The sequence below is a fragment of the Daucus carota genome, chromosome 5, assembly GCF_001625215.2.
Source record: "Daucus carota subsp. sativus chromosome 5, DH1 v3.0, whole genome shotgun sequence".
Taxonomy (NCBI): domain Eukaryota; kingdom Viridiplantae; phylum Streptophyta; class Magnoliopsida; order Apiales; family Apiaceae; genus Daucus; species Daucus carota.
This window is the reverse complement of record NC_030385.2, coordinates 9878748-9895320: the sequence shown is the minus strand read 5'-3', so window position 1 is coordinate 9895320 and position 16573 is coordinate 9878748. Positions and strand designations below refer to the sequence as shown.

At 36.4% G+C, this 16573-nt stretch overlaps 1 protein-coding gene and 1 pseudogene across 1 annotated transcript; both read left to right on the top strand.

The window, feature by feature from the left end:
* Positions 1-118: 118 nt before the first annotated feature.
* Positions 119-5021, top strand: LOC108223272 (pentatricopeptide repeat-containing protein At1g05750, chloroplastic-like; annotated as a pseudogene).
* A 3265-nt stretch (positions 5022-8286) lies between these two features.
* Positions 8287-14959, top strand: LOC108223270 (kinesin-like protein KIN-14L). Its single transcript, XM_064093022.1, has 15 exons — positions 8287-8375; positions 8449-8533; positions 8667-8824; positions 8945-9091; positions 9177-9435; positions 9737-9828; positions 10117-10188; positions 10610-10708; positions 11522-11596; positions 11844-11925; positions 12132-12227; positions 12419-12483; positions 13134-14074; positions 14294-14418; positions 14588-14959. Exons 2-15 carry the CDS (start codon positions 8467-8469, stop codon positions 14653-14655), a joined length of 2346 nt encoding a protein of 781 aa, XP_063949092.1. The 5' UTR covers positions 8287-8375; positions 8449-8466; the 3' UTR covers positions 14656-14959.
* The last annotated feature ends 1614 nt before the right edge of the window (positions 14960-16573 follow it).

Sequence of the window (16573 nt, the reverse complement as noted above, 5' to 3'; positions counted from 1 at the left end):
GGAAAGTTTGATGTATTTGTTTTATAGACATAAAGCTCAATTATACAACATTGAGCTACAAAATGGAAAGATTGATCTGGAACCTGTCTCAGTTTTATAGACATAAAGCTCAAATACAACCTGCACATTTTCATCTGTACTCGCACACATATGAATCTGCCAAAGCAAAGTGTTGCAAGAACCATTAAAGCAACAAAAAATCTATCAATCTTGAACACCCTTCTGCTTAAATGTGAAAAATACAGTCAATTCAATCAAATTCTCTCTCAAATGATCACCACTGCTTATATAAAAGACACATATGCTGCAAGTAAGCTTCTAAAGTTCTCAACTTTATCACCCTTTATTCATATTGATTATTCTTGCTGGATTTTTAATTGTGTTGAGAACCCAAATGGGTTTATTTATAATACCATGATGAGGGCTTGTTTAAATAAGAATTGTGTTAAAGGTGCTGTCTTTTTCTATAGAATGATGTTGTTGAACAATGAGGGTGCTGATAATTATACTTACCCAATTCTTGTGCAAGCTATGGGGTCTATAGGGTATGTGTTTGAGACTTTGAGGGGAGACAAGCGCATAATCATGTTTTGAAGGTGGGGTTTGAGGTTGATGTTTATGTCAAGAATATTTTGATTAGTATGTATTTTGGTTGTGGGAGAGTAAGGGATGCAAGGAAGGTGTTTGATGGGAGTGGTGTTAGAGACTTGGTTTCGTGGAATTCGATGTTGGCGGGGTATGTTATGATGGGAGATGTGAATGAGGCTAAGGTTATGTATGATTTGATGCCTGAAAGGAATGTGATTGCTTCAAATTTAATGATTGTGTTGTTAGGTCGGTGTGGGAGATTGAGTGAGGCTCTTAAGTTGTTTGACGAGGTTAGTGCGAAGGATCTGGTCTCATGGACTGCTTTGATTTCGTGTTATGAGCAGAATGAGATGTATGAAGACGCGCTGACTATGTTTGCGGAAATGAATGGTTGTGGGATTGGAATGGACGAGGTTGTGTTGGTTGTTGTACTTTCTGCATGCACACATTTGTCTATTGTCAAGACAGGAGAGATGATTCATAGATTTAGCTTAAGAATTGGAATTGATTCTTATGTTAACCTTCAAAATGCTTTAATTCACATGTATTCGACATGTGGGAATATATTGGCTGCTGAAAATTTATTTAAAGTGAGCTGCCAGTCGGATCAAATATCATGGAACTCTATGATCTCTGGTGACTTGAAATGTGGCAAAAGTGACAAGGCCAGAGAGTTATTCGACTCTACGACCGAGAAAGATATTGTAACATGGAGCGCAATGATATCCGGTTATGCCCAACTTGGTCACTTTGCTGAAACATTAGCATTGTTTCAAATGATGCTTCATCAAGAAGTGAGGCCGGATGAAGTCACATTTGTTAGTGTGATCTCAGCTTGCGCACCCACCTAGCTTCCCTTTCGCAAGGGAAATGGGTACATGCTTACATTAGGAAGAATGGTTTCAAGATCAATGCTCTTCTTGGCACAACCCTCGTAGACATGTACATGAAATGTGGGTGTGTAGAGAATGCACAGGAAGTTTTTCTTGGTATGGAGGACAAGGGTGTGTCATCTTGGAATGCACTAATTCTTGGGTTTGCAATAAATGGTGTTGTAGAAAAGTCACTTGAAACGTTTTCAGTTATGAAGAAATGTGGTGTAGAGCCTAACGAGATAACATTTGTGGCTGTTCTTAGTGCTTGTCGCCATATGGGTGTAGTCGAGGAGGGTCGCAGCCACTTTGAAAGCATGATTCAGAAACATGGAATTGCACCTAACATTAAACATTATGGATGCATGGTTGATCTACTTGGGCGTGCTGGATTGCTAAAAGAAGCAGAGGAGCTAATTGAAAGCATGCCTATGGTTCCTGAAATCGCTACTTGGGGTGCACTGCTTGGTGCTTGTAAAAAAACATGGTGACAATGAAATGGGAGAGAGGATAGGAAGGAAGCTTATTGAACTTCAACCTGATCATGATGGGTTTCATGTCTTATATTATCTAATATATGCATCAAAAGGTAATTGGCAAGATGTTGGGGAAATCAGAGGGATGATGACGCAGAACAGCGTGGTTAAAACTCCAGGCTGCAGTGAAATTGAGGCAACTGGTGTTGTTCATAAATCTTAGCAGGTGATAGGACGCATCCTAGGATTCATGAGATTGAGGAGATGCTGACCGAAATCTCTAAAAGATTGAGAGTAATGGGTTACTCACCAGATATGCGTTTTCACCACTTTAAGGATGGTAGTTGTTCCTGCAAGGAGTATTGGTAACAGTCCAACATTCAGCGACTCCAAGAAAAGTTAGTTTCTCGATATCTTATTCATTAACCTAGCTGCTATAATGGAGTCTTCTGAGGAAAGTTTTCTTTCAGCCGTTTACAAGCAAGTTAGTGAGACTTTAGGTGCCGTGCCATCTGATCTAGTTTATCTTACATTCATATGGAATTTTGTTTAAGGCCTGGAATCACCATTGACTGGTGTATTGTCAAAAACTATGATCTCCAGTAATGGGACTCTTTCATGGGCATTGTCAACAGCTGCAGTGGGAGCAAGTCGATAATTTTGGCAAATTGCTTTCGCCGTGCTGTAAATAGCTTCGAACTTGCAGTTGGGAAACCTTCACTGCAGAATTTTATAGCTGATTGCTATATGGATGGTGTGATGGGGGATAAAATTTGGTTCTAAACCTTGTTGACACAACAGGTGGCGTAGAAGTTGGAGTTCTTGCCACTGTTATTGCCGGATAAGAGGAAAGGTTCCTTTTTTAGGGTACTCCCGGGAACAGATCAAGTGGATAAGAAGGATTGGTGTTCGGGAATGGCATTGTTGCTTCATTATGATAGCTTTTTTGAGCGCCTTAATTGGAACCCTTGTTTTATATTGGTTGGCAATCTTATATATAATAACTAGTTAACAGTATCTACTGGGAAGAGTTCTGATCAGTGAGTAAATATTTATTAAGTCTTAATTTATATCCTTTATTGTATACTTGTGCTTGAAGCATTAACCAGAACAAAGATTAGTTGAGCTTTATAGTTACTTATATGCTACTTTTTATCTTTTTATATCTTTAATGTATCAGTAACAGATAACTAACCTTTTTCTCTTTAATGTGAGAATGTACCGAGAAGGATGATAATAGGAATTGAAACCCTTATTTTCGCAGAGAACATACTTTAGCTATCCTTTTAGTTTGTTTGAGGACTCATTTTGTTTTCGTATCTGTCTTAGACAAGTTTACAATGTGTCTTAAAACTTTTTTGTTCTTTGTTGCAGAGGCCAGAAAAGTATCTCGGAGATCTTGAAACATGGTGCAAAGCAGAAGCTTCTCTTACTGAAGCAATAAATGAGCTTGGTAAAGACTGGTAGGTATGAAGTATCTTTGTCATCCACTTCCTAAAAATTCAATTTATTTCATAAGCACATGTTTTGTGGATGTTTATTTGTAGCTCTTTTCTTGCCTTTAAGACCGTAAACCTGCTAAAATTCTGCTTTGTAATTGGACTTGGTTGGAAGTTTCCCATATAAATACGTGTTCTAAATTTCAGACTTGGCAACAATTTGTAAGTTTTATATGTTTTGGCCCAAAATAAGTGTGCAAGTGTCCATACATATGCGACCATGTCCGAGTGTCGTGTGTCCGACACAAGCACTCGAGGCAAATGAAGAGTCCGAGTAACATAGCTGCTCAAATTTATTTTTTGTTTGCTTTTCATTTGCCTTTTTGACAAACATTGGCCTAAATTGTTTTGTCGATTGCTTTTATGCATCTTGTTGTTTAATGTTGGTTTTCTGGTATATTACTGCATGTTTCTTGTTATTTGTTTTATTTCCTGGTATTCTGGTGCATGTTTTCTTATTAGAGCCTGTTAATTTCTTGGCTGTTAGTTTTCTCCTATTTCCAACCGCATGTTAACTGTTATTGAGTTACTTGGGATTAAGTGCTTGCAACTTATTGTCTACAGTTTGTTGTTTTTATATCATTTTTCCTCCATGTTATTACTGTCAAATTCTGGCTCTTCTCGGAAATGTCTCTGCACTCGTATGAGTAAGCTGGTAGGCATAAGGCATGCATAAATATTACTTTTCTCGTACCCTGCTTCTGTAGCAAGAGGCACTTGATTTCTTTGGTTTGGCTTAGTCGTCGTGTTGTGTACCATGAGTTTGAAATCCTGGTCATGAATTTTCTCTCTTTGTGCCCGTTCTAGCTATTAATAGATATGTTAGTTTTATTAGGCAAATAGTGAACCAAAGGTTGTCGGCAAGTTTCTTAAAAAGATGTGTGCAGGTATTTACACACTTGGACACCAATGGCTTCATTAAGATGTGTATTCTCCCTGAATTTGAATACATATATAGCCTATAGGGTTTGCTTTTGGCCAAATAAGTGTAAATGGTATTTTTGCATGTTTTATCGGGTAAAATAAATAGTCATGGACGGATGATATCGGTATTTCGTTCTAGAATAGGTTTCTCTAGGAGGTTCTTTTTGCACTGTCATAATGATGAATTCACAATTTCTTTTTTATGTTCTCACAACTCCAAGAAAAATTATATCAGGTTAATGAAGGTGATGGGGCATTTTATGGGCCAAAGATTGATATTAGTGTTTCTGATGCTATGAAAAGAAATCAGTGTGCCACCTTACAGGTAGTTTTGTTGTTTGCATATTACGTTATATAGAGAATTAGAATCCATCTGTCATTTTTAATCCAATCAACATTCAGCTAGACTTTCAACTTCCTTCCAGTTTCAACTTAACGTACTCGGCAAAAGATGAAAATAAGAGAGAGAGAGACCCGTCATGATACACAGAGCTGTTCTTGGGTCTGTTGAACGCATGTTAGCTATACTTATTGAGCATTATAAGGGGAAATGGCCTTGTGGCTCAGTCCACGTCAAGCAATTGTTTGCTCAATTTCTGAGAAATCACAAGCTTTGCTGTACAGGTTGTTCACCTTATTCAGTTCTATTGTTTTAACTATCACTCTTCTGTATTTGCTAAGTCTAATTTGAGTGTCACGTATTCTACTAATCCCACAACAGAAGAGAAACAGATTGAATGTCTTCAGCTTTATTAAGTAGAAGACTTCTTCATCTGTCTTCTTAAGTTCTCCTGCCAGAATTGTGTCTGAGTATGATAGTAATTTAACGACCTGTATTTTATTTGTGTTGCTTGAGAATATATATATGTTTATTTCTTGTTCTAGTATATTAAATTATCATTGGTTTCTCCTCTGTAAATTCTGATAGGTAAAGGAGCAGATTCATGAGCTGGGTATTATGTAGATGTTGATATAAGTGATAAAACCATCAACAAGAAGGTGCTTACTAATCTCCCTCTAGTGCTTAATACCATGTTGCAGCTTTCCCTACTTTACTACGTACATAGTCATTAGCCGCGTTACACTTGTTCAACGACAGGAGTCCATATAAAACTGTTTTTGTTTCATAAGACTGAGTTGAATATTAGTTAGCAGTATTACAAAATGGAACAGTGTCTTCAAGGTTTGATATAATTTGGCTTCATCCTATGGATATGTTATATATAATTTGATGCCATCCTCTTAACTTATATTAAAAATTAAAAATTCCTACAAATTTGAGGGCATTAATTATTGATATAACCGAAGGTTTGCCGGAAAGTGGTTTCTTTTTATATTGAAAGCGAAAAAGAATTGCTTACAAGCAGTAGCTATCAAAGAGTTGTATTCCTATAGGAATCACAAACCATTTGTTCCCGGGACGGTAGCCACCAGTATTCAACAACAAATCCGTATGTGTATGATTCACTCTTTTGCCAATTTCCAAGTGAAAGAGTACAGGACTAATGAGAAGCACCATTATTTACACAATGATACAATGTTGGTGTTCAAAAACCATACAAAGATCCAACTACTGAGAGAGATAGATGTTGTGATAGAAATTTCTCTGACTTTGTTGACATGAGATCACCAGCCAATGATAGCATGTACTTAACTGGTAAATTTATAATTTATATATAGTATAAATCAATTATTCTACTCGGTCGAAAGTGCTCAAGTTTTTTACTTTAGCTATAGAATTTGTATAATTAAACCAAGAAACGTGAAGGTAAAATTTGAACTTTGTTGAATACATGTACACTATAGAAGTCAAGTCAAATATTTTAAAAAGAAAATAGATTTTTTCGTCACCCAATTTATTGTGTTTTTAGAAACTTACCACTCAACTATAATTTTTATTCTTTTACTAGTTAATGTTAGATTTGGATTTTTTTTTATCACTAATATTAGGTTCGGATTTAATTACTAGCACTATATATTTATTTTGGTATGTGATGTATGTTTATATCTTTATATATAGCAATAATAATGTAAAATGAGCTAGTAAAAAAAATTAAAATCAAGGAAACTTGTATTGAGAATTTTAGAAAGAATCAATGATTTTAAACAATTCATCCTTACTAATAAACCAAACCAAACCAAACATACTCAGTATATCCCGGTTAGAGCAGGGTCTCAGGAGGGTAAGATATACGCAGCCATGCCCCTACCCTTAAAGCAGAGAGGTTGTTTCCGTAAAGACCCCGGCTTGATGCACAATAAATAATATAGTGTGTGATACAATAATAATATACCTTAGCCCATGGCCTTCTTCACATGGAACTTACCTAAACAGTTCCCGTTTGTCGATGATGGGTGACAATGATCCGAAACAGAGATATCAAACTCGATAAGAACAACCACTATTTGCACACTTTTTTGAATTAACTTGATTTTTTTTTGTGTAATCCATCCATGTCGGTTCTGCTTCATCTACGCTGCCAAAGCAACAACCGTCAATACACTAACCGTCACAAATCCAGCGGAGTCTCTTTCTTGCCTTCTCCCACCCGATGAAATACCATTGGAGACTATGGCGACACAAATTCAGAACACCCCAAATCCTTCGACGAACCAAGATCTGTGATGATCCACCTTACCAAATTCTTCGACGAACCAACATCCATGATGATCCATTAGTACGCACTAAATTTTACCAAATTTTTCGACATACCAACATCCTTGATGATCCATTAGTACGCACTGGTTAATGTAACAATGTTTGTGTCAATATCTATGTCTAATAATGCAATGCATCATTTTCTAATATTAAAATTTCAACGACTTGTTATGCCCAAGATCACTCTCCAATTCTATATCTCTGGATCTTAATAACCTTAACTTATTACAATTTTTAAGATAAAAAATTATTTGAGAGGAAAACTTTATCTTTAATGACTGTCCTTATAATACATTGTCATTATTTTTCAAATATTAAAGTTTCATTGATTTGTTCGCTCCAACATCCCTTCAACTTAAATTTGATCTTTTTTTTAGTATTCTTCCTTATTTTTGTATAATAGACAATCATAGAAATTATTTAACCTTGATTTGAGATTCATATGATATCTAAATTGTTGGTTGAACTCCACAAAAATATAATATCACTTGACTCGATTTTGCTTAAGAATTGATTGTAGATGATAAATTATTTGAAGTCATTGATTTCAGATTGATGATTCAATGAATTTTAAGAATTCTAATTATAATTTTTCCCGACTTTACTGGCTCATTTATGCTATTATTATTCCCTTCGTCCTTCTTATTTCTTTATAGTTCTTTTACACTGCTTAACACACACGTATTTTAAAGTTCTTACTATTTACAAAATATAGTTCCAAAACTTAAATTTGAGATTTTCTTTTTGTGTATAAAAATTCAAACGTTAAATTTTATTTAGAAAAAAAATTAAAATAATTTATGAAGCTAAAACTTTTAGAAGTCTTAAAATGCGTGTCAAAATTTTGTCCTCCAAGGTAAACTACCTAGAGGACATATGGGTAATATATATAAAAATATAGACATATATCCGATCACCATTATATTGCAGGATATCAATATATTTTAATAATATTACAAAAAAGTAATATAATGTTAATAATCAAATCTGAACCTAATGTTGGTGACTAAAAAAAATCCAAACCTGACAGTAGTGAATAAAAGAAAAAAAATTATAGCACCATAAGTTGGGTGATGAAAAATCCATTTTTCCATTTTAAAATGATACTTATACAGAATTATATATTCTTTGAAAGAATCTCGATCGTTACTGTCCCCACTATTTCATCTATTTTCTCGAATCAAATATTTGCTTCTTTCGTGTTTTAAAGAAAAATTCAGAGATACTACAAAAATGGGCATTTGAATGAGAGCGGAAGTAACGTCCATAATTCATATTGATAAACCCTGTATAAATAGGACGTCGCTCAATTTCTCCATAACATCTACTACAAACTCCTTCAGAGGCTAGCTACTCGGTGAGCCCTTTTATCTTAAATCTAAATTCCTTGTTTGTTTTAATGGAATGCTAAATTTGTTGTCAAATGGTAGGTTTTATTCTCGAGTAAAATGGAGAATTCTGTGGTGAAAACTCAACATGAAACCAACTTGGCTGCCAGAAAAGCTGAAGAAGCAGGTTTATTCACTTATGTTTCGTTATAACTGATTTGATTTTTCATTATTTTAGAATGGGATCTTATAAAATTCTTGTAAATGTGTAAAGGGTTTTTTCTTCATCCAATTTATATGTTTGTTTTGTGAATGTGAAGCCTTGAGAAGGTACCAAGCTACTGAATGGCTAGACAGCCTAGTTGGGCCTCTTGGCATAACAAAGCAGCCCTCTGAGAAAGAATTCATATCTTGTTTGAGAACTGGTTTGGTCCTGTGCAATGCAATCAACAAGACTCAGCCAGGATCAGTCCAAAAGGTAGCAACTATTATTTTTCAATCTATTTTATGTGGGAGTGCATACAATTTACTGAATTTCCAGGCTTTCTGTTTTTTTGTTTCTTTGTCTCTGATGGTTTTTTTTTTGGTTTTATGTAAGGTTGTGGAGACGCAATTGCCATCTGGATTGCCTTCTTCGGATTCACAGCCATTGCCAGCTTTTCAGTACTTTGAAAATGTCAAGAACTTTTTGGTAGCAGCACAAGAGTTGAAGTTAACCACTTTTGAAGCACCTATTCTTGAAAGGGTGAGTTACCTTTATAAATCTGTGTTGATATGCTTTAATGTAGGTATCTTGTTGTAGTGAATGACTGACTTATGTATCTTATCAGGACAATTTGGAGGCTGGAGCATCAACTAAAGTAGTTGATTGCATTCTAGAGCTTAAAGCTTTGCATGACTGGAAGCAGATGAATGGAGGAAATGGATTTAATAAGCCTCCAAGGACCCCATTTACAATTCATTCTGTAGGTAAGATGCATTCACAAGTTTCTGAGGAAACTTCTTTGGACCGAGCTCATAGGAGACTGGAAATGACCGCAAGCTGCAATATAGAAACACCTGCTGAGAGTGAAACCCATAATCTTGAAGGTATACTGTTCCCTCTTGCCTCTCTGAGTGTATATTTACGTAGTTACCGAGTGCACGTCACACAATTTCTCAGTCCAAATGATTACCTGGATGTGATTTTGTCAAGTACTGTATAGATCTAAAATGGGCTTTATGTGAATTAAGGGACCCTACATGCTATGAATATGTGGAGTTGCATGTTATTATGATTATCAATTGCCCTTAACTTATTATATATCAAGTATCCCATATTCATTGTTTATTATGTTCCCTTTTTGAAAAGTAAGTTCCTCTACTTATATCTAAGTTCTGGATATTGCAGAGTTAATTGTAGGGACTCTTGCTCAGTGTATGGTGGATAAGAAGGAAAACATTGATGCTAACTTTCTTACATCCATCCGCAGTAGAAATCCGGTATATTTTATCATATTGATGTCACTGTAGACCAGTATTAGATATATAAAACAAGGGATTTTCTATGGTGTGCCCAAGGGCACACAATAGTCCCTAACTCCAATAAAAATAGTTTCTTTTGATTGGTGGATGAATAATGAATGAGAATGGCCCCCCTGCATTCACATCAACTCCACCAATCAGAATAGGCCATTTTTATAGAATTTAGTGATTATTATGTGCCCTTGGGCACACATTAGAAAGACCGATAAAACAATTGATTCATATTTAAAAGTATCTCTACTTCAGGATACACTCAATTCTTTATGCAAGAGTATGTCAAGCTGTTTACAAGAACAAGGACAGAAAATGCTACCTAAGGTGAGTAGATGAAATTTTGAGTAATTTAAGTTTCTTGTCGTCTAATATTACATATGTCCCTGTCTGGAAATTGAAACAATTTTCTATACTCGAATAAAGCTCAACTAAGAACGCCTTCTCTGTGCCGTACAATATAGCTTTAGTATATAATAATTCTCAGTTATATATATGATATCTATCTCGATTAGTTTGTTCAATTCAAGACCATAGTGCACACTATCTGTTTTCTAAGTCTATGTAACTTTGTACTATGCAGTTTTTCATGTAAAAGGAAATGTCTATTCATGCAATATTGGTGATATCACATTCATATGCACAAACAATTAATCTCCATTTTAGTTCCTTGCAAGTGATTCCAGTTTTATATGATATTTTTGTAACTTTGTACCCTGCAATCATGAATAGCTTTTTTAACAACCAGGTGAAACCAACCCTAAAGGATCTTTTAAGAGAAGAAGGTGATTCCATCACACAATTGAGAACAAAAGTAACAGAAAGTTCAATTGTTGGCGACAAGAAGGTAATATTAATATTCATCTCAAGTTGTGCTCTTCATTCGTACCATTTTCTACACTAATAATTACTACAGTACATTAAACTTATGAGATAGACAAATCAACGAAATACAGATGCTAATTATCCTACTAGCCCTAGTATGCACCACTTACGTGATGGGGCCTCAGTCCGAGGGTGCTCGAGAATGTACCCACGAACAAAAAGCTGGTGTATTCTTTATATTATTAAGTAGTTATACTCTTTCTGTTTCTAACCTTCTAATTTATTGTTTTAGAAAAAATTCCACCTAAATCCTTCTTTAGAAGATTTCACAAATTCTCCTATATCCCCAAACCATGGGACCAATACTTCATAAGGACAGAGTACTGGTAGTTGTTTTAAAAGATTTTTACCATCATACTCCACTTGTTTTTTATGCGAAGTTCAAATGGTGAACTGATAACAGTATAAGAGAAGATAAGAAGATGATATACACATTGGCGTCATGAGGTCGTAAACATTATTTCTTACTATGACACATTCTTCCTGTTCTTTACTCTTTCTTAAAAACAGCCGATACCATCCTTTTTATTATAATCTTGGCTCATGTCCAACTCAGAATTTCTGCCGTCCTTCAGAACACTTTCACCCCAGCCTCATATTCATAAATTCAGTTGTTTGCTTTGTTACATGATATTTCCATATATGATTTTTAACACTTTGTTATCATGTTCAGTGAGCATTCCCTTAAGCGAGAACTTCTTAGATAGGGAACTTCTATTGAACCGATATTTATATGTTTATGCCACACTTTTTATTTTTATTTTGATTATTGCAGTGTCGCGGAGCTTGCTCAGGTAAAGGTTACCGTAACCATGAAAAGCTTCTCAAGATGCAAGAAAATGAACTTTCAGTAAGCAATTCCATATGCTATGTTGGTGATCTGAAATTGACAGATTTATATTCTTGTTTTTTGTTATGATTATATGTTTGGATGCCTATTGCTATGTTTAACACAAGCTTATATGATTGGAAAGTTTTGCTCTTTACTTGAGCATAATGCAGATGCTAGCTGATTTCATTCACAGTAGCTATGCCATACCCAATCAGAATTTATTTATTCTTTTTAAGTTACATTGAGATACATCATTCTCCTGCAGAAACTTAAGTCATTGCTCTCAAGAACAAAGACAGAGTTTGGAGACTTGCAGTCTCAGTTGCAAACAGACATGAAACTGCTGGGTATGAATCTGTTTGTTCTATCTTATATGTACAACTACGGATATACACAAATTTCTAGAACATGCAATATATGCAAGTATGATGATCAATGCTTATGCTTTTTACTGAAGATTAAAGCATTGAACATCTCAAAACCATTCCTACTTTTTGAGAACTTCTACATAGTTCTTAAAAATAATAATGTTTCCTTTCTTCACATGGACCAGAGAGTCAGGTGCAGGAGATGTCTACGGCAGCCCTTGGTTACTATAAGGTTGTTAAAGAGAACAAGAACTTGCATAACAAGGTGCAGGTTCTAAAAGGTTAGAGAAATCATACTCTTGTCAAGTTTTCATTTACTCATTACACATTTTTGTATCGAGTTTCTTCAACAAATTGCTGATTGCAATTAGTGACTGTGACATGATATAATGTAATGGTTTGAAGTATCATTTTTCTGATAAAGCATATATACATGTTAAAATTTTGCTGATGTAATTTTATTATTCAACAGGAGGTCTTGAAAAAACCATAAAGGTTGTTGATGTTAGTTCAGAAGAGGCGGAACTTCTAAAAGAGGTACACCTATTTTAAGATGTCTGATGTGTGTTTGGGATTTGCTTAATCATAAACTGCAATAATGGCTTGCTTCTTATCTTATTATGGAATCTAAACTGCATAAAGATATCATTACTATATATCTTAAATGGGAATAATTATTTTTTCTTGGCATTAGCAATTTGATCAGAATTTTGGTTTGATTTCTCATTTTCATATTTTTTAATTCTGGCGCCAACCAATTAAAAGACTGAAAACTCACTGGATGACACTTTGGATGCTGATTGCAACAGATGCAAACACCATTGTAACTTTCAAGTTGAAAACTCATTAGACAACAGTTTGGATGTTGATAATGTTCGACAAACACCACTATAGCAGTAAAATATGTTAATTGCGGCTAGAAACAATGGTAGTAACAAACAGTTTCTGTACATAATGTATCTTAATGAAGCCATTATGATCTACTTTGCAACATGAGGTCTTAGTGGCACATAATTTTTCATTAGTTTAAAGTTTTTAACTGATAGAGACCTTGTCCTTATCCGGTAACACATAAGCTCTATGTGTTTTCTTCCTTTTTCACCGTGATAAAAATACTAATATATCTCGATTAGATATATCTGCTATCATGATATATACAATTTTAATTTCCTGCCAAAATTTTGCAGCTTGAGAGACTCAAAACGGCATTGTCTAACAAGGAACTTCAGAGTTCAGAATTGAGTGGTCTCAAGGAAATCAAATCACCTTCAGATAAGTCAAAATCAGTGACCAATGAAACTTCAAAACGGGCTCGAAGGCTAAGCGCTGAAACTTTCGGCATAGACAGAAGAGAGAAACCTCAGGGGAATAAACCCAATGAAATAAAAATGTTACGTAGTCCTTCTGTTGTGACGACTCCACCAAGGTTGAGCCTAGGAAACCACTCCACCCAGAAGGTGGAAAAATCATCAAGTGTCCGAAGATTAAGCATTGAGAACCACCCCACTGAGAAGGTGGGAAAATTATCAAGTGTCCGAAGATTAAGCATAGAGAACCACCCCACTGAGAAGTTGGGAAAATTATCAAGCGTCCGAAGGTTAAGCACCGGAACTTCCATTGCAGGTAATTTAGGGAAAGCACGGGAACCTAAAGGAGCAAAGTATATGTTTGAGAAAGCTGAGGCAATTCAGAAGAGAAATACCCATCAATCCCGAAGGTTAAGCAGTGAAACTGGAAATAATGCAAAGACAGCATATCTGGAAGACCAAAAAGTGCTCAAGACTCCTGTACAAAATCGAATTAAAAGACTAAGTTTGGAAGGTCCGCGATATGAAAACAAAGACTTCTTGAATACACAAAGGCCTGCTCTGCCGCAGGCTGCAATTTCTGGTTCAAAGCCAAAAGCAGGTGATTTTAGACGTGAGGTACCTCATCAAATGGCTTCTAAGCGTCCTGTTTCTGATTGTCAAGTGGTAAGACTTGAAAAGGACAATTATTCGAGAAGTCAGCTGATTGAATCATCGGAGTCGCAGACAGCTAGTGGGAAAGCTACTACAAATGGAAAAAAATCTCAGATACAGAAATCACTTTGCGCCATTGGGAAATTGATTAATGGTTCTGAGAAAAGGTAAGGTTCTTGGAAATGTACGACATAGGTTCTTGACAGTAATTGTGTATATTAAACTATAACATTGTCTTCAAGTGTTATAATGGCAACAAATACACATTTTCATGTATATACCATTAATTACACAAGTTGACACTATTTTAAGTATAGATAATTGTTGCAACTCCTTTAAAACCTCAACACAAAACTACAGGAATTAACCTTTGATGCCACCAACAGGACGCCTGATATGAAGTTGCCAGATCCATGCGATGGGAGGAAGTTGAGAAGACAGACGCTGGCTGGGAATTGGTCCCCAGTCAAGTCGAGTACACCCTCATTTGGAGTCAAATCAAGTGGCAATCGTAAGTGTCATATGTAGTCAAATCTCAAGCATCAGTAACAGTGTACATATATAGGTGTCTTACAGTCTTTTACAACGAGTTACTGACAATATTTTGCATATGCATATGGTACTGACTATAATTTGGATATTGATATGGTTCTTGACTCTAAAAATGTCATATCTTTCAGGTTTATCACGTGCCATTACACCACCTCCAGTCCGTCCTTCTGACAAGTCTCCAAGACGCTGGCATTAGATATTTTAACTGGGCAAATGAAAAGGGCTTAATACTGACATGTGCTGATACTTGAGATGGGAAACAATAGTGTTCAATTCTCCCATTGCTTGTGCTAGGTATCTTCATTGTCAAACTTTAACTAGCCTAAGTAGCCGTAGTCAGGATGATCAAATAGCTTCTGCTTTTTAAAACTAGAAAGTTGATGAGATGTCAATTTCCAGAGTTTTGGTTTATTAAAATTTGAGCACTTGAGAATCCAGTTATATTTGATGAATGTTGGTTTCCGTTTATCATTGTGGCAGGATTGATAAAATTTTCTATGCTCTTTGATTTGGATTCGTTACTATGACCAAGAAGAGTAATTTTTCTTGCTAATTTATGTTGGCTAGATCTTCTACCTGTACTATCTGTCGGCACTATACACATTAAAAGTTTTGGTCGACCATGCCTCTTATCAGTTTCCTATTGTTTCTTTCATGGAAAAAACTATGTTAAGTGGAATCTGATTTACTTTGCTGAGTCCTTCCTGCAAATTTAAGAAAGTGGCACGAGTTAAAAGCATTCGCTATGATCGTACATAAGCATTTCAACACGATTTATCGATGGTACTGTTAGAGCCAAAGTTCTGCCGGATACCAAAGCCGAAGTATGACCTGAAACAGAGAAGAATGCGAGGGTTTGTCCCCCCGATTCACCTCCGGTGTGAGAATAAGTTAGTGGCTCTAGGAAGGGTTTAGAGAACTGCAAGCGAGTATGTAAGAATGTATAAAGTTGTGAATGTCTTTTACCACTGATTTACCCACTTTTTATAGGAGGAGGAGGAGCCCTGCTATGTAACGTTCCCGCCCGATGCGGGAGGGAAGTTATGATGAGTAAAGGAGGCGGGATTCTCTCGCCTCGACCGTTGCCATAGTAACGTTTAAGTTCAAACGGTGGGCTGGACCTGCTTTGGGCCGTAATGGATTGGGCCGAAAGGCTTATAACCCAACATGTCCCCAGGCTTCGGTCGGGTTTCAAACGCGGCCGAAGCCTAAATTGTCTTTGACCGACCGACAGGGTGAGGCTGTAGTGGGAGCTGAGCAGTTGTTTCGGTCTGATTTCAAAATGCTTGGTCCGATGGACGCGTGGTGTCGTTTGGGCGCCGGATGGCGTGGCCTCGAGATACGCGCTGAATCTGGGCCGTGCATTCCAAAGGGTGCCATTAATAGGGCGCGCCTTTTCACAATTCGTTTATAAATACAAATCATTACCACCCGTTTCTTTTCATATTTCCAATACCCTCTTGTTTTCTTCTCAACTCTCCATTCTCTTCAAGCTTTTTGCTCTCAGGCGCTAGTTGTTAACCGGCGGTGGTTCTTTTTCCGGCTCCTTCTACTTGTTTTCTCCGCATCTCTTCTACGACAAGTAAGTTGTTCTCTCTTCTTTGTAAGCATTTCATACTTTACTCCGTTTCCATGGCTTGCTTTAGATTTTAGGAACTTGTTTGTGTAGTAAACTCCGGCGGGGGTATCTCGCTGGCTTGGTTGGTTTTTTGCCTTTGTAATGTCAATGCCGTATTGTTGAGTTATCGTAGATTAGGATTGCAGTTGGGGTTTTCCGGCGGTTCTCGAGTTTTAGACTCGGGGACTTGCCGTGATTTTTACTCCTTTTGCTGTTGCGGTGAGGGGGCTAGTTTTAGGGTTAGGTCTTGTTAAGTCCCGTCGGCCCGACCCGATTCGGCCCTCTGTACTCGGGCTTGTTTCTTTCTCTTCTTTTTCTTTCTTTCCGAGTACATGGCTTATGTTTGCCTTCTCTCGTTTGCAGGCAAATGGATCGGTCGGATGATATAGTCGGGACATCTTATTCGGCTGCGGATCATTTCAGTGATGCACTGAAGTTTCCTATGGCCAATTTTCCCTCGTTGCTGACCGAGGCCGACTTGAAGTCTTTTCGGCTG